Consider the following 24460-nt stretch of genomic DNA (forward strand, 5'->3'; position numbering starts at 1 on the left):
ATAACGATAGAGACAAAACGATATATTTATCGAAAATTGGCCCATTAACAAGTGTGGGTAACGTAGATTCATCCACATTAATATGAGACTTTTTTTATTGTCGCGGAATTTTTCGCTCTGCCGATGGAGAAACTCCTCGTTGTCCCTTTTAGTCATGAACTGTGTTAAAATGTAATCTGGACAACTGTAAACAAAATATCATCTTCTGACTCTTCCTCAGGACGGGTTGAGGTCCTTCTGCACGGCTCTGAACAGCTGGACGGCCGCGTCCGTCCACGCCTCTCTCTGATGCTGGCTGCTGATGCCGGCCAGCGTCTGGGCGGCGTACACCAGGGTCAGCACCGTCCGCTCAAAGTCCTGCCAGCTCAGAGGCCGCCGGCGCCGGGCGAGCTCGGCCGTCAGGCGGCGGATGTCCGAGAGGCTCTTGGGCAGGACGTCCTCGCAGATAACCTCCAGCTTCTCCACGTTCCTCAGGGAGGCCAGCTCCTCGTCTGGGATCAGCATGGCGTGTTCATCACCTTCTATCTGCATCCCAGCCAGCAGAATCTGGGAGATAGAACCGGCAAAACATCATCTATAATCTACCAAAGAGCTATTTACTTCACCCCATGAATCATGAGACATTTCTTCACTGTCAGCAACACATATTTCTGCAAATGATTAGCAGGGGAGCACAGTGTTTTCATTTCTGTTTAACCAGCAGTTTAAATGTGTGATTTGGATGGCTCCTCTGCACATTCCCATCATATTTAAATTGGTTTCCAGTGTAGAATCACTGTGTCATGAACTACTTGAACTCTGCTGAACTCACAGTCCCCAAACTTACCTCAAAAAGCAGCTTGACGTCATCCACCGAGCGCTGGAACGTGGGGTTGATCAGCGAGTACGTCCCACGCTTTATTCTATAGGCTGACGGATACAGAGCTGGAACACATGAGAGGAGGAAATCGGATTAGAGGATCTCCCTGCTCTCCCAGAAATTAGGCACCGCTATTATCCAACGTATGCATGATGTGGGTGGGCCAGAGGTTAAGTAAACACAGATTCATTACTGCTCAAATATTGTGGAGGTGGGAGAGGATCTGGCTCCAGCTGCGCGAAACGGTAATTGGTCTTCGACCTGCTCCTACTGTATATTTACAAGGGGCAGTGGCCGGTGCATACAGAGGTGAAAGATACCCAGAGATACCAGAGGAGAAGTCTAATGTGTCGGGCAAACCCAGGAGGCCCCCCGTAATCAGAGGTGTGCAGATACAGGGAGCTGGAATGAGACCCCTCGCTCCCAGCAGGAGGGAACAGTCTCTGCTTCCTCATCTCTATGATAAAACACCATGGAATTCATATTTTACCGCAGGTGATAAACCAGAGGCCATTCCTCATGGTAACACACCTCTTATTCAGAGGTGGAAAGTAACTGAGTATATTTACTCAAATAATGCACTTCTGTACAATTTTAACCCTCCTGTTGTCCTTCTGTTTCATTCCTCCATCCTTCCTTCTTTCCACAATCCTTTTCCCCTCCCTTCCTTACCTCCGTCCTTACTTTTTCTTGATCCAATTGACCTGATCTGTGCCCTATACCTCCATCTTTCTTTCCTTCCTTCTTTCCCTTCTCCTTTCCTTGAACGAATCTGTTCCCTCCCTCCATCTTTCTTTACTTCCTTTTTCCCTTCCTTCTTTCCACAATCCTTTTCCCTCCCTTCCTTCCTTCCTTGAATGAATCTGTTCCCTCCCTCCATATTTCTTTCCTTCCCTTTTCCTTTCCCCCGTCCTTACTTCTTCCTTCCTTTTTGACCCAATCTGTTCCCTCCCTCCTTCTATCTTTCCTTCCTTTTCCCCTTCCTTCTTTCCTCCCATCTTTCCCTTTGTCCTTCCTTCTTCCTTGACCCAGGAGGACAACAAGAGGGTTAAGGTCATGGCTCTTTACTATGTATATATCTTCTTATACTTTTACATTTGAACAGGGAAAAAAAATCTGCACATCTCTAGCTGCTTACTGCAAACCAATCAATACAGTTAAAGATAAGCCCACAGCCTATAGAGTTTACCTTTAAAGCTGCGTTGAGGCTGTAAACACAACACCGTGTTACCTATCTTCACATCCAGCGCTTGTTTGGTGTCATGTTTCTTCCATTAGCTCTGTAGAGCACTTCACCAACTCCTTATTTCCTCCTGAAAACATCGGCCTGCTGCGTCTGCAAATGAGCTTAATTAAAGCAGCGCAAGCGAACCGATGTGCGGGGCCATAAAAACCAAAACAATTAGCTTAAAGACACTAAAATGCTCTGTAGATTAGAGGGGAACTGCACGCTTGGGTTTTTAATCCTCCGTAGGGTTCGTCACTACGGTACCTACAGTCATTTCAACCACTGTTAATTAAAAAAGTTTCCTGCAGCTTTAATGTATAGTGAAGTTTCACCCAATGGCTTTTTACTTAAAGGAATTTTTACACCAGATGCCTCTCGACTATACTGTAGTGTCAAAATATTTTTTTTTACAACTAAACATGGGACGATTTCACCTCAAATATCACCAGGAGTTGAAAGGAAAGAATAAAGAGCGAGTTGTTGGGTGCAATAATCCAAGTTAAATTTCATTCTCACAAATCACCTAAAGTCTGAGTTCATAAGTTTAATGTTCTCAGTCCACCTGGTCCACATCATTTGTTCTTTTTGGACTTTAAGGGAAAATAATAGCCTTTCCATGAGATAGCCTAGATTTTGTTTATTATTCCTATTCATTCTTCAATGTTGGGCGGCTCTCATTTGAGCAATCTCCTCATCAGAGCCCTTTTACTTGTATTTGTATCATGAAATCTGCATCAGATCTAAAAACGCATGGCCCATTTAACACACTGAAACTCTGTATATTCAGCACATGAGAACCTACAGAAATGAGACACAAAAGCATAAAGACAAATTTTGGCATTAACTTATCTTTTGTTTCTTGGGCCTACAATGCAAAAGTATGATAAAGGTTAAACCGGCGGGACAAAGCTGTGTCAAAAGGAATGATTTATAACCTCTAACACCTTATTTTCATTTTCATTTTTCCATAACAGCCATGTGTGATAGTGAGCAGATATTCTCACTGGTAATGGAAAGTCATTTGGAGGTCAAGTGAAAAAATAAAGAAATAAAGAAATGGGGGTTATACAAGGATGCAGAGAAACCTAATTCACGTTTTCCCCTATAATACCACTATTGCTGCCCAGACTGTTTAAATATGTTCACATAATGATTTCCTCTTATTGTCTGAGACTCCAAGAGCAGTTTGGTGGCACCACTTCAGGAGAGTGAAGTGAAAAGCAAATTTGATTAGAGCTGAAATGGGATTCACAGCATAATGGAGTAAGGTAAAACTTCCTCTGAGCTTCTCCAGAAATCTTGCTCCTTTTCTTTTTTCCACTGCTTCACTTACTCTGTTGCCATCCAGCGCTTGGCTCGGCCCATCAGCCAACACACAGATCACACACACACGTATATACAGATCTTAATGAGGTATATAGTATAAACACTGGGCTTCATCCGAGTTTGGATCAAATCCTCTCTCTACCCTACAGCGGCATCTACACAGCGCTGCCTCGCCAATTCTGCAGTAATGATCGGCACCGTTGCCCACCGCCTCGCTGGCCAGATACATTTAGCTTTATAGCATTTGTGAGGCCAGCCAAAGCCACATGCACTGGCTGATCTCCCCATGTACCTGCCTCCTGCTTGGGTGACTGCCAGTCTCAGCTCTGGCTTCTCCTTTGCAATCCAGCCACCATTCAGAACGTAAAGAAAATCTGCAGCTCAGTGTTCCTGTGTTGCAATAATGAAGCCAACTCATTTGGTATATCTGTGTAATCCCCGGCATATTATCTCAAACCTTTCACCTCATTAACCCGGACACATCCAAAGAGGGCCAAAGAGAGGATTTCTTTTTTTGAATACAAAAGACCAGGAGGCCACGGGTCTCTCAAAGCATCAAGTGAAGAAGATCATCACATGGGTTTGATCCAAAATTGGCCACGATGACGTACCGATGTGAGGGCGCCAACCCATCGCTCAGAGAGAGAACAGTGCGTGAGCTGGATGCTGAAAATGTCTAAAAGAATACATTCGTCAAAGTAACGTTAAACGAAATGAAATTTATATTCGGTGGAAAATCCTCTGCAGCCAATTTTCGTCAGTGCTGACACAGGGAAGACTGTGCAATATGAGCCAGTCAAAGATCGACCTCTTGACCTCCAAAACCGCTTCATTGGTTGCTTCATTTAGGGTTATTATCCTGCTTAACACTGAAACTTCCAGTGAATCTGAAGACGAAGACTATCCCTGTGTTCCTCTGCATTCACCCTGTTGCTTCCATCAGTGGTGAAACCATCAATAAATGCCAGTGTGCCGGTCCCATTGGCAGCCGAACATGCCCAGGCCTTAAGAAATATGTTTGACAGATGAAGTGGCAGCGTTGGGTCACGAGTTGTTTCTTTTTCTCCTCACTTTTCCTCTTTCCGTCATTTTGACAGATGTTAATTTTTTTTCCTTCATTTCGTTGGCTCAAAGACCTTTGTTCCAGAACTCCTCTGGTTTCTGTTTGTGGGTTTCTGGTCTTTCTTTTGTTGTTGGTGTTGAGGTTTACCAGCCAGTTTGCATCATGCGGTAAATTTTCTGAGGTTCTGGTCATAAAGTCTTGTCTTTCATGTCAACAAAAAAACATCCTTTCTTATTGACTCTTCAGGCAGTTGTAAAACACCACTCAAATTCTTTTATTCTCATCCAGATGAATAATGCTCCTGCTAGTTTCCTTGTGCCCAATCCCTTTCCCAACTGTTGATTGTGGTGAACCAGCTACCTTTGCCATTTTGAGCCTTATCATAATCCATGTTGCACCTACTCCACCTCAGTCAGCCTGAACCTATACGTCAACTCTTTTTGTGCATGAACTAACACGCCCAGCTGCCTGAGAAACATTCAGCAGCCAAGTGTCCAATTATTTCTGAACCCTTACAGTTTGAGCGCCGTGTGTTAAACGGGTTATATCTCAGTCCCTCATTTGCTTCCATACTGCTGTAAACCTACTCAAATTAAAGCAGACTTGGCACTTTACTTCAAATTGAGCTGCTGCACGGAGCCAGGAGAACAAAAAAATGAGTGCAACTGTCCAAATTCTTACAGTCTGGGCTGTATTTCTTACAGAAAGCTGAAGCAAGTGAATGTTAGCAGCCTTAATCCTCACTACACTCTGCTGGGACACTGGTGAACGGCTTCTGAGCAGCTGCATCATCATCTGGTGTGGGAACTGTAATGCAGCTGATGGCACGACCCTGGGAAAGATGAGTGAGGACAGCAGGGAGAATCATCAGAGGGACTCTTCTTCTTCTCGCCCTGCCCACGGATTGTTCGTCCTCTCCGCCGGCCGAGAGCCGATGTAAGAGCATCAAAGCTAAAACACCTCCAGGATGTATAACAGCTTTTATGCCAGGCTGTTCAGCAGCCGAGTACTGGTCTCAAAGACATCACATAAACTTAAATACACAAATCACAACTTCACCTTCGCACTCTGGATATTTTAGCTTCTTTATGGTACATCATTTGTTTGTTTTCTAACACCAACTATAGCATCATTCTAGCTGGGAGAAGTTCTCTCATTTGCGTTATGTGGCTAAAACAACAAATAGGCTACATGTGAATATACTGAATGTACCATTTCAGACAGAGGCTGTTGGTTTAATTACCTTCAATTTAACACTTTTACCAAGTTTTCTTTTATGTATTCAAATACACTTAAAGGGGAATTTCCGGTTTTTACAATCTGGACCTTATTTCTAGCATAAAATACAATCATTTACTCACCCAGATAACTTTGGTGTCATTACAAGTCCTTCCGACGAAATTAGATCCAGCCGAGAGCCGTGCATATCCATATGATGCAAGTCTACAGGACAGCGGAATGCAGCCTCTAAATAACACATTATCTGCCGCGAAACTCGTTCATTTTACCAATATTTTGTTATGATACGCTAGTGCTATTCCCCTCTGAGTCCGTGGTTACCTGTTATCAACATCCGGGGTCTGTAGGTTGACCTACTAACCTCTGACCTGGATGATGTCATCTATGAGCGCCGCACGGCTCATTCTGATAATAACGATTCCACTTTGGCATTCGGGTCAATTTTTAGCGTAACTAGCAAGAGCTTTAGTAAGTCCAGGTTTTGGAGAGGAAGCCTGTGGAAGCTGAACTTCCAACGTCCAGCTGGTCATTTTGTTCTGACAATTCGGAAACACGCAGATACATACGAACCATAGTACCAGTTAGCAGTAGCAACTTTCAGGTAAACAATCTGCGCTGCGCGGCGAAATGAACGGGTTTCGCGGCAGATAATGTGTTATTTAGAGTCTGGATTCCGCTGCCCTGTATTCTTGCATTCTGTGGATACGCGGCTCTCGGCTGGATCTCATTTCGTCGGAAGGACTCGTAATGATACCAAAGTTATCTGGGTGAGTAAATTATTGTATTTTATGCTAGAAATAAGGTCCAGATTGTAAAAAACTGAAATTTCCCTTTAATATTCTGACTGTATCTCAGTATGGCAACATACAGTGCACCATAAATGGACGCAATTTTGACTATGTAACAGAAGAAGAGGAACTCATGAAACTGGCAACTGTAGATGGACACGTTGTTGGGGCCTAATTTCCATGTTGCACAACATCTAAGTCCATTTAAAAAAAGGAGATAGCATTTGGACAACAATCACGCACCTAAGTTATGATCGTTATTACGGATAAGTGCACAATGGAAATGTTTGATTTGGGACGACACTACCCTGTTGAGTATCTGATTTGAGACAGCACTGGTCTGAAATTAAGCATCCACGTTTGTTTGGTTTTTAGTCGCCTGCATATTTCTTTAGCCACATCTGATATATCAGATTTCATTAGTCCTTTAACACTTGGGTGCTGACCTAACCTCTTTTTATAAGTTGGACAGTAGTAATAACAATGCTGATTTGACAACAATGCAGCATCAGCTCGGTAGAATGAGATCGCTTCCTATTAGCTCTTGAAATATAAGCAACAGACAAACATTAGCATTAACTTAAACCTTCATCCAATGGCTGCAACTGATTTCCCATATGCAGAGTAGAAAAGATTTGTTACGTTGAGTATTTCAAATTAAACTTTTAACACGTTAATGGAAGGAGACAATTAATTTCTACATTTCATCTGATTGATCTTTCTCTCTTTTTTCGGGGGTTTAATATTTGATGTAGAGATTCTTCTTCTTCGCAGCTTCCTTGCTCTCCCCACTGCTCGCTCAAAGCCTGTTCATCCGTCTTGTTTCCCCTCCCTCCTCCCATGCTCCAAACAATCAGCACAGGCTTCCCCCCAGTGTCATTATGCACAGGCAGGGAACTTGTAATCTCCCGCTAACTGCTTGCAAGGAGATGAGGGAACAACAAAGATCCATTAATTAGGCGGGGTAAATGGTACTCCTGGCTAAAGGGATGTCTTGATGAGAAAGAGAGAGAGACAGAGAAAGAGAGAGGGAGGAAGAGAGAGGGGAAAACAAACAAAAAACAAAATGGACGCATGGATCCCTCCGGCGTATGGCGAAAGGGGGCGAAAAGGACACAAGAGAGAATAAAATCTTTTCCCAGATAGCTCAACTGATGCTTAGCTTTTCACTGTGCCTACAAACGATTCTTTAAATCAAAAACAAATTACAATATTCTCACAATTCAGATACAAAATCTACCATATAAACACAGACTCCACCATCAATACTCCCACTCTGAAACCCAATCTATGAGCCACTAAGCTGTAATAAAAGGTGCTTAGTATTTCCAAGGGAGGACGAGTTAGGGTTGGACACTGTGGATATTGGACTACTGGAGACACTAGAGATGCTGGAGAAAGGTCACATTGACTGTTTGCAATTTTTATGGGTTCACAGTCGCCCTCCAGGGAGAATATCTCACAGTGACTAAAGAGGGATCCTCGAACTTCACCCATTACCAACAATTGACTTGTTTTTATTTTTTGCACCCTTGCAAATTACCTAGATAAAAAAAGTTTTCAAGGCTCTCTGGCAGTGGTGTCATATATACGTGGTATGAAAACTGCAGCATTTGCCAGAGGATATGTAATGATGTAGTTTCGTGAAAGATTTTGGACTGAAACAAGTGTTTTTTTTTTAGGGGGGGGGGATTGTGTCGGAGATCGGTCAGTAAATTCAACACTTGTGTCACAGTATCGCGCCCAGAGAAACATTTGATTGGTTATGTCACATGAGTAATTGCCTATCAATACAGACAAGCTCAGGTTCACTTAAAGTCCTTTAACCTAAAAAGTTTTCTTTTATTCTTTCAAACAAAGGCATAAAATACTAAAATATTGTTCCAGGTTGCTGGAGGACTATTATTGCTGGCAGATTTTATATTTGTTTTGGACATTTCTTGCTTTTATTCTACAGCAGTGTGGAGCAGGAGAGAAATGCAGGGACAGAGAGAAGGGGAATGACATGCAGTAAAACGTCCAGCTGGCCGGGAATCAAACCGGAGACTTGCTGCTCAGAAAATGGTATTGTATTATTTTGATTGGGAAAGTTTCTGAAGCAGTTTGAGAAACACTGTTGCTATATGACAGACAAAAAAAAAATCCAACATTATATTTTCATATTCGCATACTTTTGTAACACTTTCTTTTCCATTTTTGTCACAGTAATAATACAGACAGTCTGCTCACTTCCACTGCTGCCTCATTGGTATTCATGTTGTAGCTTTGGCACCGTGTTGACCCAACTGGCCCGCCGTACTAATAGGACTGACTAATATTTTTTATATTAACACCAGGTCAAACAATTACATGTAACACAAGACGGATCAGCTGTGGTGACGAGCCCTCAGATAATTAGTACTTAACTCTGCAGCTCCCCTCAGCTCCATGATGTTTTCTACCACCCGACAGCTTCTTGTTCTTCTTGTTTTGGTTGTATTAACCGTTCTCTCATCAATACCAGTGTCTAGCTGCAGAAGACAGATCAATAATAACCGACCATACTATACATACCTATATTAACCTACCACACACAACCTCTTCACACCAATACAGCAGATAGCGACTATAGCTGCTACACAGTGGAGCATTTAGCAGCTAAATGAGACGAGATGTTTCCTAGTGCTAGTAAAGTAAAGTCTGGACATGGGGTGCCAGAACCACATAAGGATCTTAATGTTGCTAATGAATACTTATGTTCCACTTATAGCTGCTTCAACTGCTCCAATGTGGCCAAGAAAAGACAAACCAAACCAACAAAAGAACCAAAGAAACCCACAAAAACCCTCAACTTTGAATATAACATACCAATAGGGCACTTAACATGGAAACAATAGTCAAATTAACAGAAATATTTGACACTTTGATTTCCAACTGTGCCTTAGTGTTTCTAAAAATCCTTTCTGTGGGCCTGCTCCTGTCACAGGTTTAAGCATCATATGACTTCTCCCCCAAACCAAAAAAGAAACAACAGTGAAGCTATGCACGTGTTCAGAAAGGAATTTCCTCAGCTGGTGCATCCAGTATCAACAGGCGGCTTTTCGCTGGAAAATGATCTGTTGATGCCTTTCATGTCGCAATGTTCCCAATATCTCTGGAAGATAAACACATTCTTCCACGGCAGCAGCACAGACGCGCCCCGAGATTAAACCGTCACGATTGTTTACTTTCCATTTTCTAATTGGGTTGTGTATATTTTAAAAATGACATTTGCGGAAATAAGAGAGATATTTTTAAGTACAGGAATGATGTTGACAGTGTTGGCCTGTGGAAAGATAAAGTTAAGTGGAGCAGATGTGGTTCAGGTCCACCTACCTCTCCTGTGGTGGTGCTGAGTGGCTGCCAGGTGGACGGACAGGTAAACAACGGTGAGTAAAGCCGACCACTGTGTCATGTTGACCATCCTCACACACACACACACACACACACAAACACACAACAGGTTCACTCACTCACACTGCCCGACACACACTCCCCTTCCCGTCAAGCTCCGTCTCTGTTGCGGTCACAGTCATGAGTCGAACATCGCGGAGGTGGGTGAAAACTGTCGGGCTGTGGAGTGTCGGCATCTCACTCATGCAATAGTTTCAACATGCAGGATCATTCCTTCATTCACTGTGTTCATCTTCCTGCTCCCCTCCTCTCTCCCTCCCTCCCTCACTCCATCCTCTCTCCTTTGCTTTCTTTTTCCTTTTTTCCCCCCCACTCTCTGTGTGTGTGTGTGTTCTCGTCTCAGGCCAAGCCGTCTGGTGCTCTCATCTGGAAATCATCAGGATTTGGGGAGGGCCTGCCCTCTTGGCTGGACTCTCCTCACAGCTACTGCCTGACTGCTCCACTGGCTGACTGTTTCACTGAATCTCCAACTGAGTGGATAACTAGAGCTCTGAACAACCGACCGACTGACTGACTGGATGTGCATAAAGGCCAGAACCACGAGCCAGAACCAAAACCAGTGCTGGCACAACAGCAGAACAGTCTCTTCTGGTGGCTTGATGAGGCGTCTTTATCGGCTTAAAGGATAATTCTGGTTTTCTTTGTACCCGTTGGGTTTATTTTGGTGCCGTTTACCATAATTTGCATCGCATAAGTGCTGCTTGTCAGATGCTAAGATTTGAGAATGCAGCAATATTGGTACAAAAGAGTCGAACCGGCGCCAAGAAACGAGCCGACCGACAGGTTGTAAACAAACAAACCAACAGTTTAGCCAGATTATCTGCATCTTCACTTTGAGGGAAACTAAAGCTGCCAATAATCCTTCACTATACAAGGAAATCGATGTGTACACACAGCTATGTTAAACACTGTTGGACCTGCCAGTCCTACTATAAACTGTCACTTCCTGAATATTTTTCCAGAGAATTTGGCTGAATTTCAGTGACTTAGGTAGAGTTTATATCCAACAGTAAAAGATATTTGATCTACATTTTATAGGTTAGACTCAATAAATTTAAATGCTGCTACTTTTGCCCAATATAATAATAATGAAAGCATAAAGAATTTCCCCATAAGATTTAATCCCACGCAGAATGTAGAGAGGCAATATATAAAATATGACAAGATTGTACCATTTGTAGCTGAATATCACAAAGGACCACATTCATATTGGACCCATAGTTAATATGCTTCTTAAATACATAAACACAACTTCATTTTTATAGTGTTTTAGCTGCCAAATATCAACCATGATTTATATAATCATATTCTCTCCTTCATCTTAACTATCCATTAGCAGCCATGTGGAGACATTATAGAAAGAAATTATATAAAAAGATGTTGGCATCATGAGCACCACTGCTGTACACGTCATCATTACACAATCCTGTCTTCAATCTCTCGGCACCATCTGTGTGATATATGATAATACAGGGATCTTATATATTTATTTGCCTGCAGCTACTTTTTGATTTGTTTTGTTGTCGAGCTCAGAACTTCCTCTCTACTTATTTTGTATATGATGGTCTCTTATTGCCAATTACAGCAGTATAAAGCCACAGATCAACTGATGCCTCAGGCTGTGTATTTTCCTTTCCCTTGTAGTTTTATTTTGCATTTATTGTGTGAATACGATGGACTCTTATGCTCTGTACTTTTTAAATGTCTTTTAATGCTTTTTTAAATCTGCGCCCTTATAAGTATTGGGTCTATCTAATTGAAGTCAAAGTCAGATTTCGCCAGTGGAGACAATACAGTTTTGTATCGATACACCTATCATCTTTGTGTCTTGTTTGAAAACTGCGAAACCCAATTTCCAGATATCATCCCATATCAATTTTTTTTGTCAAGAAGTCGAGTATTTCTGTTGCTGTGTGTAACGGGACCTAGACATTTTGGATAACACTTTCACCACTGTTGTCTGCATCTAATCTGACGTTTGTGTCAAACCTGGAGTTTCTGATAGTTCTGCATTCATGGAACAAAGTCCTGACTGAAAAGACAGAAACCCAAAGTGAGAAAGACGCAGACAAACAGTCAACGACGACGCGAGGACCACTCGAAGCGTCTCGACTCAAGGCTGTCGAGCCTCATTCTTTCTCGACTTAACGCGCTCGCCTCTTACGCTCCTTGTTGTCACTGAGTATGTACGATAGACAGACACTCAGTCCCTGTTGTGTTGCCAAGGCGTATAAGGGAATGTGGAGGTGCACTGGCTTTCATATGGCTTGCTGTCTTGGCTCAGCCTCTGAGGTTGCATCTGTTGAAATAAAATCCAGATTGTGTGAAATAAAAAAAAAGGAGAGACACTCATACCCAATCAGTAGATTAGAGAGCAACAATTAATTATTCAAACAGAAGCTGCAGATACCAAACTTAATGTTTATTCTCACAGTGTAACACTGATAAGAGCCCACTTTTTCTTATCAGCACTATGCCGCAGGAATAAACAATGAACTGTGCTATCTGTTGTTGTTGTCGTCCACTTCTTCTTTTTTTTGTATTTTTGGGAAAAAGAAAACCACTAGCTTTTGTCAACCAAATATTCCCTGTTGTCAAGTGGGTCCACATCTTGCATCATAAACGGTGGCACGAGACGAGTGGCGCTTTCATTTCATTTCAGGCGGTGATAAAAAATGTTGAGTGGACACGTGGGAGCCCTAACTCTCTATCTGGATACTCTCCGAACAATTCAATGTCTCTGTGTGGGGGAAAAAGTTGCTGCATTCATGTTCTCTGTTTTTATTCTCTAAAAATGTGATGGTAGTAAAAAAACAACAACAACAAAGAAAAAACTAAAAGTGAGGAGCAGGAGAGAGGAAATCTTTAAGAGATAACAAAACAAAACATGGCCGCTCTGTCTGCTTGATGAGGAAACATAAAAGATAATCTTGTTAATCTAGTGACATTTAAAGGTTTGATTAATCTACACAGAGCTGCATGGCTTTAATTTATGGATTTTCCTTTCTGTCGCCATATGTTTGATTAAATATCTGTGCGTATAGCAGATGGGCACACAAGGTATAATGCCCTTCTCTCTCTCTCTCTCTCTCTTTGTTTTGCAGCCTGTGTAACATAAAACACATTTGCATGGATGAAGAAGCTGCAGGCACACCTCGGTAGACGAGCTGTAATTCTTGCCTTGTGTGAGTAACACGTAAGGTGAATGCAGATGGGATCTGAGTGGCAAAAAGCACAAGCCAAATAATAAAAAAAAACTTGTCTTTGTGTTTGCCTGCAGGTGCAGAGATCCAGCTACTGTAAAACAAGAAAAATGCTACCAACCCCTTGAGTGTGTGAGGTTATAAACACACAGATGCACTGGGCTCCAAGAAAAGAAAAAAGAAAAAAAAACATTTTCCTGTTGTAACCATGAGGGGGCAGTGTTACGACACACACTTATCCTGAGTGATCCACAACAAGTGAGCACAACTTATTCAAGATCCTGCAGTGATTCTTTTCTCTTTTGGTGATGCTGTGTGAATTTAGAAATAATTGAATTCTATTCAGATAAGGTCTGGCAATGTGAACGCAGCCACTTAAACACAGATCAAAAGCTTGTTTGGGTTCAGACCAGGTGGGGGCCCTCGAGACATACTTTGGTTTAATTGCTTCTGTGCTGTAAATCACTAACAAATGCCTCAAATATGCAAATTGACATGAGGCAGGACACTGTACATCTGAACTTGCTTTATAGTCAAATTGCCATCACATGCAAAAAGTCTGCAGCTGTAGTTTTATCCCACAATGCTGCGAGTGGGAATAATACTGTAGGTAAACACCTGACCTGATTGTGCAAATACAGAAATGCTGAGATTTGTATTGCTTTGGTTTTGTATTTCCTCCCAGCCGAAGAACTGTGACTCGTTGTTTTAAGGAATGTCTTAAAGTTAAAGCCACGTTATAATATACTGATTATTGTCTTTGACAGACTGCAGCAACTTAAGTCTGCTGCAGACTCTATATAAAACACTTCCATCCTGGAGGATAGCCTTTAGCTATAAGCTGCGAGTCGTATGTTCAGTGCTCTTTCTATACTGCAGTCTGTGTTGAGCCAAGCCAAGACATTTAAGAGGTTAGGCCTCAGAGTTTTTAATTATTCTTAATCCCCAACCAAAGCTCTGCTGAAAAGCTGTCTGCCTTCCTCATGTGTTTCATCATGAATGAGAGTCTGTTCTTGTTTCCACAAGGTTGCAAAGAGGTAAACATGAAACAAAAATACCAAGGCAAGACAAAAAAAAAAAAAAAATCATGCAAATGAATGAAGGGGAGGGATGCAAAAGAGAATAGTTTGCAGTATCATGAGGTACATGATGACTTCTTTGTCCTTCAGAAAGCTGGCCCTAAGTGAGAAATCTGTGAGAAAAGTTTGCAAACAGTTAGGAAATGAACCCTTTGCAAGTTTAAACCCAACTCCGTCTATTGATTGACCATAGTTAGTGGCAGCATGGCAGCCGTCGCAGCGAGCGAGGCCAGTGTGAGAATAGGCTGTCTAGCACATCTCTTCCTCGCTGGCAGGAGGCACATCACGCATCAAAACAACTCAACAAAATACTGAGTGTGTGAGTGTTCAACCACAATGCCTAATCACCATACCTCAAGCAGAATAATTACCTCAACTGTCCATCACACCTCTGCAAACAATTTCATCAAGGCTCATCTGAATAAAAGCACAGTCACAGCGGCCCAGCTCCGAGTCTTTAAATGAAGCTGGCATGTCTTGGACAGCCGCATTATCATGCTTGGCCCTGGTGGGTGCCGAGTGTCTCCAATCCCCCCTACCAAAAAAAAAAGACTATCTACTCGTCTGCCTGAAATCTACACTACAGCCTGCAGAGGAGACAGCTACAGCAGCATTCTGGTCTGAAATTGAATAGGCCACCTGTCTCATTACTGAGGCATCTAGTATTTATTACCACACAATATCGTAATCAGTCATCAGAGTAAATAATGCTCTGTAACTTGTGAAATTAATAAGTTGTGTTTGTAAAGCCCATTTAGCTAATTTCCTCTTTTGCTCTCCTGTTTATGCTTTTTGACCAATTCATTTATAATGACCCGGTTTACACAGTCTACATGTCAGCTACTGATATAATGTGCAAATGAAGATAAATAACTTTCTTCCCACTGTAAAATTACGGTCACATTCAGCAGCAAGAATAAATACTTTCAGTAAATATCCCAAATTGAGAAACACATGGACCTTGTCTTCACTGCATTTTATTGAACGAAAGCGCTCTGCTCAAAGCCCCTTACTAACTTCTGTTGCTTTCAACCCAATCACATCAAAAGGAGATGACATTTGCCCAGTAGTCATGGATATGCAAACTTGACAACTTGAGCTTGGAGCCCACTGCAGGTTGATTTCCCAGCTGAGCGAAGCTGGCAATTGGACCAAAACCCTCAGGTCCTATATAGGAATAACCTGCATCGCAATTTTGTTATGCTCAAAGTTAGAAGTTGGAAATATTAGGCCACTAAAACAACGTAAAAAAACTGAAACTGTGGTTCCTGCATCTGTAACTAATCTTTAGATCAAGTCTAATCTAAATCGCTATAATCCGTCAGTTGATGGCTAGATGTGCTGATATAATATTACTATTGAAGGCTCGATACAAGTTTTATCAATATAAGCTGTAGCCTACCTCATTAGATTGGTTAGTCTCTGTAATATAGATAAGTTCATGTTGCACTAATGATAAGCGGAATAATAGCTACTATTCATCAATAACCACAAATATTTCACCAGAAGAACCAAAATGGTGGCTTTGATCTTACCTGTAGAAGGTTCTATTGGTCCGGTTGTGCGTCATTTCCTCCATTTCTTGGTTTCTTTTAGTCTGCAAGAGCCCACAGATCACATAAATCTGACTTTTTAACGTGAAAGTCTACCAAATTATAAATATCGTCATGAAAATCCATGACTGACGAAAGAAACTGTTTAATCAAGCTGTCTCTGCTTTTTTCTTCCTTATTTTCTTCCTTCGATGGTGTTTGATGGCAGTTGGCATCCAAACTGTTGCATTACTGTCACCAACAGGTTATTTCACTCACTTTATTCACATTTCTCTATATTATTCCTGCTACTATCATTTTCATTAGTTTAATTGGCACAAAATGGCGACCTAGCTAGCCTACCTGTAACGATTGGATCCGATTTCACTGTTTCACTCCGGGAAGTCCTTTATTGGCTTGGTATGTTTCCGGTTCAGTTATTACGAAGCATATGATTGGCTGAGTGTCACGCACAGGTCACGCTCATCTCTGGCCTTTACGCGAACTTTTCCAGTCGGGACTCTTCGGCTGTCTGTCTCCTCCCCCTCCTCCTTCCTTCGGAACATATCGGGTGTTTCCGCTAGTCAGAGCAGGTTGGGGGAAGGGGGCGGCTGCAGGTGCGTCGTGAGAGACCATTCCTCCGCGTTTATATACTTTTTAACAGGTGAACTACATTTATCCTGCCTTTGCACAGGCGACACCGGCAAAAATATTCACTGTTACCGCCAGAATGGACGTGTCGGGGGTGAGTAGGCTACAGTTAAGCACGGTGCATTTTCGTACTTTTCACTCAGACAAACCTACAGTAAATAAACCCACTCCAGCAAAGTAGCCGGAGAAACGGTAGATGCAAACATTTGTTTATTACGACTTACCACTGCAAATGAAACCGTGTTTGCATTTTTTTTTTTTTTTTTACATTCCAACCCAACCTGTGTAATTACTGCAAAACAAAAACAACAACAAAAACAATCAACGTATCTGCTACGCATCAACTGTAATGCTGCATCAGTGAAGTGACGCTCAATATCTGTGTTTTAACTGAGGCTATAATAATAAGAAAAAAATATATTTTGGAAGAAGTCTTTACAAGAAATAAAAACTTCTCAGCTGTGTTGGGACTAGGATGATTTTTTAATGATCTCCCCTGCCTTTGAGAACAATGTTTCACAGAGTACAGATGAGGCTGGGATACACAAAAACCACATTGAACAAGACGTGGATAAAATACTGATATATAAACCCAACTGTTGTTAGAATGAGCTATTTGAGTTTACATAATTTGGAATAAATGGGTGAAAACAGGGCGAAGAACCGCTGGTTTTATTTGTTCATCTGTGCTGTTATTATTTGCCAGAGCGTTGTTGTCACTGAGGAGATGATGTTCCCACATTGTCTTTGCTGTCAGGTGCTGAATCTTGAGCGAGTGAAGGCGCTGGAAATCTGGCTGAAAACAACCAACACAAAACTGACTCAAGTCAACGGCCAGAGGAAGTACGGAGGCCCGCCTGAGGGTGAGGCAGGCTGCAGCAGCTCAGCTCCAACACAACTGTCTTTACACAACAGTAGCTACTACACTACAATGACATCAGGAGGGAAGTTAGGAGTGCAATTAAAGTTGTATGTTTAATTATTAGTTATTTATAATATAATTAATAAATGAGTTCATTAGTAGCAGAAAATAGTGACATTTACAGTCTTGTTAATTAGAGAGAAGCTGCAAATGATCTTCATGCTTACAGAGCAGGAGAAAAAAACAACCTCCAATATGTAATATCTAAGAAATTTAGTAATTCGTATTATTACTATTATTATAAATACATTAAATCATGTCAAAGTGATGCTGTAAAAGTGAGACATTTAAGTACAACTGCTGTGCTTGTTGCAACAAAAGAGTTTCAGTGTGAAAAACTAATTAATAATGGAAAGAGGCAAATGTTAAGTTTCAGTAAGTTCTTACCTTTGAAAATAAAATGCCGTCATCGTCCTTGACCACAATGTTCCTGTGGTTATCACAAAGTTGGTGTACACACCATGTGAGGGAAAGGGAACATGAATTTTAATCTCTTCGCCATGAATGGAGTGAATAAAGTGAGAGTGAATGAACAGTATCTTTTCAACTGATTCCTCTTGAGTGACTTGAAGCAACAGAAAGTGTTAACACAGCTTTTTAAATTTTTAAGCAATCTTACACAACATAAAAGGTCATGTCAGTTCATTTGTCTTGTATGATTGCAAGTTATTTACAGTAATAAAGACTTTTTAAAAGATAAGATTCTACATAGTCTATACAATTAACAATCTTGACCTCTGCACATGTGTTTTTAATGTGGATTTGTCAGTTAAACTGCATCAAAATCCAGAATAAATGAATAAATATTTACAGCAGTCTGTTCTGTGTGAGATTTTGAGGCCAAAATGAACGTTTTGTGTCCAGAATTGAGTTGAGACTTGTTAGTAAAAGCAGTTAATTGTTGGTTATCATGTCTTCAGCCTCAAATTTTATATCAATGTTTGTGCAAGTAAAATGTTTCACGTGATCTGATGAGAGTGTGATAGATGCAGCGGATGATCAGGTGACATCCCTCTGTCCTCAGGATGGGACGGTCCCACCCCGGGAGCCCGCTGCGAGGTCTTCATCAGCCAGATCCCACGGGACGCCTACGAGGACCTGCTGATCCCCCTGTTCGGCTCCGTGGGGCCGCTCTGGGAGTTCAGGCTGATGATGAACTTCAGCGGGCAGAACCGCGGCTTCGCCTACGCCAAATACAGCTCGTCGGCGGTGGCTGCCAAAGCCGTCCGCCTGCTGCACGGCCACGTGCTGGGGCCCGGCTTCCGCCTCAGCGTGTGCCACAGCACGGAGAAGAGAAACCTCTGCATCGAAGGCCTCCCTGCCACCACAATGCAGGGACACCTCTTCCAGGTAGAGTGGCAGCATGACATGAACATGAACATACATACACTAGTAAAACTAAGCCAGTCTGATGCAACAGTTCTGTAATAAATCATCCCTTCATGATGCTTTTTATGTTCTGGCTGAGTCAATTTCACAAAGAGCCGGCTTAAATCACAGTAAGACGTCTAAAACCACCTGTTGCGTGATGCTCTAGTCTTGAGCTGATGATGCTTTTCCAGGTGCTGCGTGTGCTGGCCGAGGGCGTGGAGAGAGTGTCGCTGAAGACCGGGCTCGGTATAGAGGGGGTGTCGGCTATAGTGGGCTTCTCGTCTCACCACGCTGCCTCTATGGCCAAAAAGATCCTGGTGGAAGGTAACGGAGCTCCTCATCACTCTTTAAAGGTCCAGTGTGTAATAATGGGCAAGGTTTATTGGCAAAATCTGAATATACTACCCATGAATACATTAGTATAAGTGTATAATCGCTATAAAATAGAATATGTTTGGTTTTTGTAGCTATATAATTCTTCTTTTATATATAATAGCAAGGGTCTTGCTTTAGAGAGTGTCGCGATCTTGCGCCGCCATGTTTGTACGGCAGCCTGAATGAAAAATCCAGCCAGCCAGAGAGCACGTTTCACAAGTTTTGCGTTCATAAATAAACCAACGAAGAGGAAGGAGGAGGAAACAGCAGATATATCGTAAATGGTTTAGATCTTCACCTTATGAGTGAAAAGTGAAGGATGAGTGCGAGCGAGTGAGCGCTGCAAACTAGACTCTGAACACTGGATATCACGGTTTTACCCGCATATTACACACTGGACCTTTAATCCTCCTACCTTTTATTTTGTGTAACTTCCTGAAAGCTTATGGTTTGTCCTTCCCTTGTCTTTTTCTTTCTTCCCAGCATTCAAGAAACAGTTTGCGCTGGCCGTCTCCGTCAAGTGGCAGTCGACGGTGAAGCCGAGCCAGGACAAGCCGCAGAAATCCTCGAAGAGCCTCCTGGCGACGCCCCTGAAGCAGCCGCGCCACATCCCGATCCCTCCCCAGCCCTCTGTCCTCCCCGCCCGGCCTCCACGCCGTCCATCCGCTCCCCCCGGGTTCCTGCAGTTCAGTGGGAGCCCACGGCGACCTCACCCTCCCTGCTCCTCCACCTTTCCCTCTTCCTCTCCCTCCTCCTCCTCCCCCTCCCAGGGACGTCTACTGTCTGCTGCTCCCACAGTGATGCTCCTGCCTGAGGCCGGCGAGGTGACGGGGGTCGGTCCAGCTCCTCCACAGTCATTCTTTTCCTTCTATCACTAAATCACTGTGACAAAAAATATGAAACTTTATTCTGAATAATGTTCTGCAGATTTCTAACGGTTTGTTCTCGGCGTGAGTTGTTAAAGTAAATGTGTTAATATGCATGTTATGTTTTATATTCAAATAAAAACACTCAGTTGTTTCTTCTTCTTCTAAATGACTGTGTTGTTTGAATGCAGCATCACTGAGTGGGCAAATACACTTGGAGTCTTTTTTTCATGATCACAGCTCATTTTTATTCCTCTGTTTTTCTCTACGGTGAACACTTCTCCTCAGTGCTTATCGGCCCGTTTTTTGGAGGCCTCTGAAATCTAAGAGTAAAAGCATCCATTTTTCACTATTTGTTTTCCATGAATCACCTTTCATTCAGTTTTCAATGTATGGCATTTGAAACCCACAATGCGCTGAAAGAGCTCCTTTTTCTTGTCGGTGCTGGTAGCAGTCAGGGCTCCAGCACTACTGGAAGCTTCATGATGAATAGAAGCTGCCATCATTCTTCCCTGCTTTTGAAACTGCTGGTGGAGGAAAAAATAGGACATTGTAGTGGTATTGGGGACACGAGTCTCTCTTGACAAAAAACAGATTCTCTCTCAAGCCCCAGAGGGTTTAAGCTGGAGTCAGATCGCATCAGACTCAGTTTCTGAATAATGAGCATCAGGTGTGTTCAGGTTTAAAGATACAGGCATCACCTGTTGATTCATTTGGGAACAATATATGTAAAAGATAAGATATTATAATAATTATACACTGCCCGTCACACACTCTAATATTTTGTTGGGCCGCCTTTGGCTATGATTACAGCATGCATTTGCTGTGGCATCGTTTCAATAAGCTTCTGCAATGTCACAACATTTATTTCCGTCCAGAGTTGCATTAATTTTTCAAAGATTCTCATTGAGGTTAAGGTCTGGACTCTGTGGTCACATTGGACCACATTTCTTCCTTCAAGATGATGTTTCCTCACTATCCTTCCAGTTTTTAATAATGCGTTGGACAGTTCCAGTCCAATTTTAGTAGTCTCAGTGATCTCCTTAGATGTTTTATTTGCTTGATGCCAATAATTTGACCCTTCTGAAACAGATTATACATCTTCTCCACGACCACAGGATGTGTCTTCTAAGAAATGAGACTGCATCAGTTAGGGTTAAATAAGTTGTTTCCAGATGAAACATAATCATCCAAGCAGTAATTATCCAATGGGAAGCTCTTACCTATTAGCTTAGTTAAACCCAAGTGGGGACTTTTTGGACAGACAGTGTATTAATCCCTTTGCTTCAGTTGATGCAGTAGTGTCTGTTATTCATACAGTATCTTCCCGTTTCCTGCAAATCAAAAACATTTAAACTGACATCTTAATTTGACTCCACAACCGTAACATCACACAGTCCCACCTGTGGTCCTCTGACTCCATCTCCTTGTGCTTATAAAACCTGGTTCTGACTCAGGAAGAAGTTCTCGATTGCAGGCCCAACTTTTTTAGCAGGGAGTGGAGGCTGTTGTTCGAAGCCTCGGGTCAAAATACTGAAGGTGTGTTTTGAAAGTGAAGATTTAAATCACGCTCCCTCAATGTTCATAATGCATGACACGTTGGGTATTCATTGATGTGGGGAAAAAGCTAAGCAGCACTAATTGCTTGACTTTTTACCTAAATCAAAATTTACCAAGGCCTTTAAGGCTTTTTAAGGGATTCTGAAAAACTTAGAAAGTTGAGGCTGTTTAGAGCTAATGATGATGTTTTATTGATGATCAGCCACAGCTGGTGAGGATTTAGTGTTCAGCTCTAGGGTAGGTACTCCAGCGAGGTACATCCTTGAAAAGCGGCTGGGTTAGAACCCCAGCTGCCACTAACTTCTGCCTAATAACTAGAATAATGATAGATATATATACTTCATTTCCTGTGTAATCACTGCGCCGCTCATACTTGACGTGCGTCGGCGGGATCCTGCGACGTTAATGGAAGGCGCGCATGGAGTCGTGATGAGAGCAACGAACACGTGGGCAGAGCGGTAACATCTGTCACCGTGATCATGACCGATGCATGAATTGGATTCTGCGATTTCCAGTTGCCATCATCAGCTGCCTCGTGAGTAATGATGAGGGTGTGTATGCCGGGGACCCATCATCAGCGCCTCCGCATTAACACACCCCAGAGAGGGAGTTGTCACGACTCGAGCCAGAGGCGCCAAAAGCACACACACTGAAAGCTATGAGATATGTTTCCTTTTGTTTGTGATGTTTTATATTCAAGAGGTTGGCAGCAGGAGGACAGTAATGTGATCCAGGTTCTGCTTGTTTTGGTGTTATCTTTTTACCTTTTCTCTTGGGTATATGTGAACACAATTTTGATACGGCACTGTAAGTATCAGAAATATGTCGGGAGAGCAGACCGGAGATAGTTCTGCTTTCATCTCGGTTCAGTTTCATGACATGGGGTGGGTAGGGTAGAGATACTTCACTGATTAAAACTTGACATCTTGTCGGTCAGAGACTTTGAAAGCTTTTGGTGGAAAAATTCTTTGCCTTGGTTTTTGATGTTTAATTCAGACAGATCTTCCATATCCTCAAAGGGACATGGAGGAAAATACTGGTCAATATGCACGCACACCTAAGGCCTTTATAAATTATATATGCATATTTAAATGTATCCATCATTCATATCAAACAGGTTATTCAACTTATTGGAGGGGTGAGTACCAGAAGTCAATTTTAAAAGTCGATGAAGGAGAGTGCAAAAGTTCCATGCATTTAGGTAGAGACGCAAAATGATATTGTGCAGATGAGTGCAAGGAAGAGGACAGACAAGATGTAAACAAGAGGAAGTACTGGGCTTCCTGGTGAGTTCTAAACTCAGTTGGAGTCTGAGCTGTTAAGCTATTCAAGCAAACAAATATAGAATGCAAAAACAGTTTCCCCATGTCCTTTCTCGGGCCCTGGAAAGATCTGCATGCATGCCATGAAAAATAAAACAGGCATTTTATTTTGGTAACGCACAAGACTTGAGACAGTGCATCTGCATCGTTCTTTATCCGACACCTGTGCCTCTCGTGGCAGCTAGCCTCCTCCTCAGCCTCGGGGGACAAAAAACTTCCCTGCACCTGGTTCACAGAACAAAGCTGCTGCCCTGTGAGACATCATGAATGAAAGATGGAGAGCACAGGACCCAGGATGAACCCTGCCAAATGAGGTCAGCTCCAGGTCTGTGTGGAGGGGGGCTGGGGGTTGATGTTGTGTATTTTTATTTGTGTGAGCTGGGAGACAGAGGCGGGAGGTGAGTTTGGGGCAGTGGGTTGAGGTGTTCGCTCTTGCCCCCCCCCCCCCCCCCCCCCCTCCCCTCCACCCCCGAGCCCTGAAATGGAGAGCTGTGCAACACATCAAAGCATCTGCAGAACCAGGCTGTGGACAGCTAATGGCAGGATCAGACTGTGGCTGTCTGCTGACGGTGCAGTATTTCAGTGGGAACAGGTGCCTGGCACTAAATAAGCCTGACAAAGGAGGGCGAGGAGGAAGAAGAAAATGCATCAGTGTCATTTCCTAACTTTCTCCATTAGGATACTGGCAAGAGGTTACACAGTTGTGCTTGTACCATTGTGAATTACCACAGATAAGACAAGAAACTGTTCAGATGTTGCTGTGTGCATGTGTGGGAATCAGTCTGTGGCAGTTCAAGGAGATGTTACCAAGACGAGTCAGTTTCCTGTATCTGTGTCACGTGGGTTTCACCACTATACCCTGCCTCTTTAGGAGACAAGCAGCAGGTCTTGAGTCTGTGGACAGATCATGGTCGATTCTTTCGCCTCATACTCACTAAAGTTTTCACAAGCCACATCTCTTCCAAACATTTCGACACTAAAATAGCAAATTTCAGACGGACAAAACAGGGTAAAATGAACTTTGTTCAAGTAGTGTATGTCACTGTCTCAACAACACACAGATTTGGCACAGATCTCAGAGGTAACGTCAACTAACAACCGCACTTGTTTTCGTAATGATAAATATGACTGTTAGCTGTGTAAATATTAAATGTTATCATAAGAAAATATACTTTATTTACGGTAACTATTTTGATATTTTACTGTAATGGAGCTACACCGTGCTACAACATTTCACTTTTAGCAAATGGCTCCAAACAAAAGTGTGAAATGGCTAATTTAAGATAACGTCAAGTGCAAGATGACAAAACCCATTTGTTACATCTGCTAGCGAAACCATTACCAAGTAGCAGCCGATTTAGCTATTTTACAGTGTATTACCATTAACAGTTAGCCTATAGCACCAATCTCAAGGACAAATTGCGAGTTCAGCACCAATAATTTCTTGTCCAGGGTTGTGTCCAGCTTTGGAAAGCTACGCCAATATTGACTTGGGTTCTTGTATTAGCTACTTATTGCTATCACATTAACAGTCAGTCCTGTCATTTTCTGATATGAGTCACTGTAGCATCCAGCCTGCCATGATACTCTGTTACTACTACTCAGTTGGGTGTAAACAGTATAATGCTAATGTTGGCAATGTAG

The 24460-nt window shown here is 42.4% G+C and overlaps 2 protein-coding genes across 2 annotated transcripts; one reads left to right on the forward strand and one right to left on the reverse strand.

The window, feature by feature from the left end:
- Window positions 1-216: 216 nt before the first annotated feature.
- On the reverse strand, window positions 217-10046 carry fam180a (family with sequence similarity 180 member A; the record flags this gene model as incomplete). Its single annotated transcript, XM_083999875.1, has 3 exons — window positions 9858-10046; window positions 827-924; window positions 217-546 (listed from the first exon to the last, which is right to left on the reverse strand). Exons 1-3 carry the CDS (start codon window positions 9943-9945, stop codon window positions 217-219), a joined length of 516 nt encoding a protein of 171 aa, XP_083856001.1. The 5' UTR covers window positions 9946-10046.
- Window positions 10047-16479: 6433 nt separating this feature from the next.
- LOC311006526 (dead end protein 1-like) lies at window positions 16480-19946 on the forward strand (the record flags this gene model as incomplete). Its single annotated transcript, XM_083999373.1, has 6 exons — window positions 16480-16494; window positions 17158-17263; window positions 18347-18672; window positions 18885-19017; window positions 19552-19758; window positions 19867-19946. The coding sequence occupies 6 exons, from the start codon at window positions 16480-16482 to the stop codon at window positions 19944-19946; spliced, it is 867 nt and encodes a 288-aa protein (XP_083855499.1).
- Window positions 19947-24460: the final 4514 nt, after the last annotated feature.

The sequence above is a fragment of the Trachurus trachurus genome (genome assembly GCF_905171665.1).
Source record: "Trachurus trachurus genome assembly, chromosome: 23".
Lineage (NCBI taxonomy): Eukaryota > Metazoa > Chordata > Actinopteri > Carangiformes > Carangidae > Trachurus > Trachurus trachurus.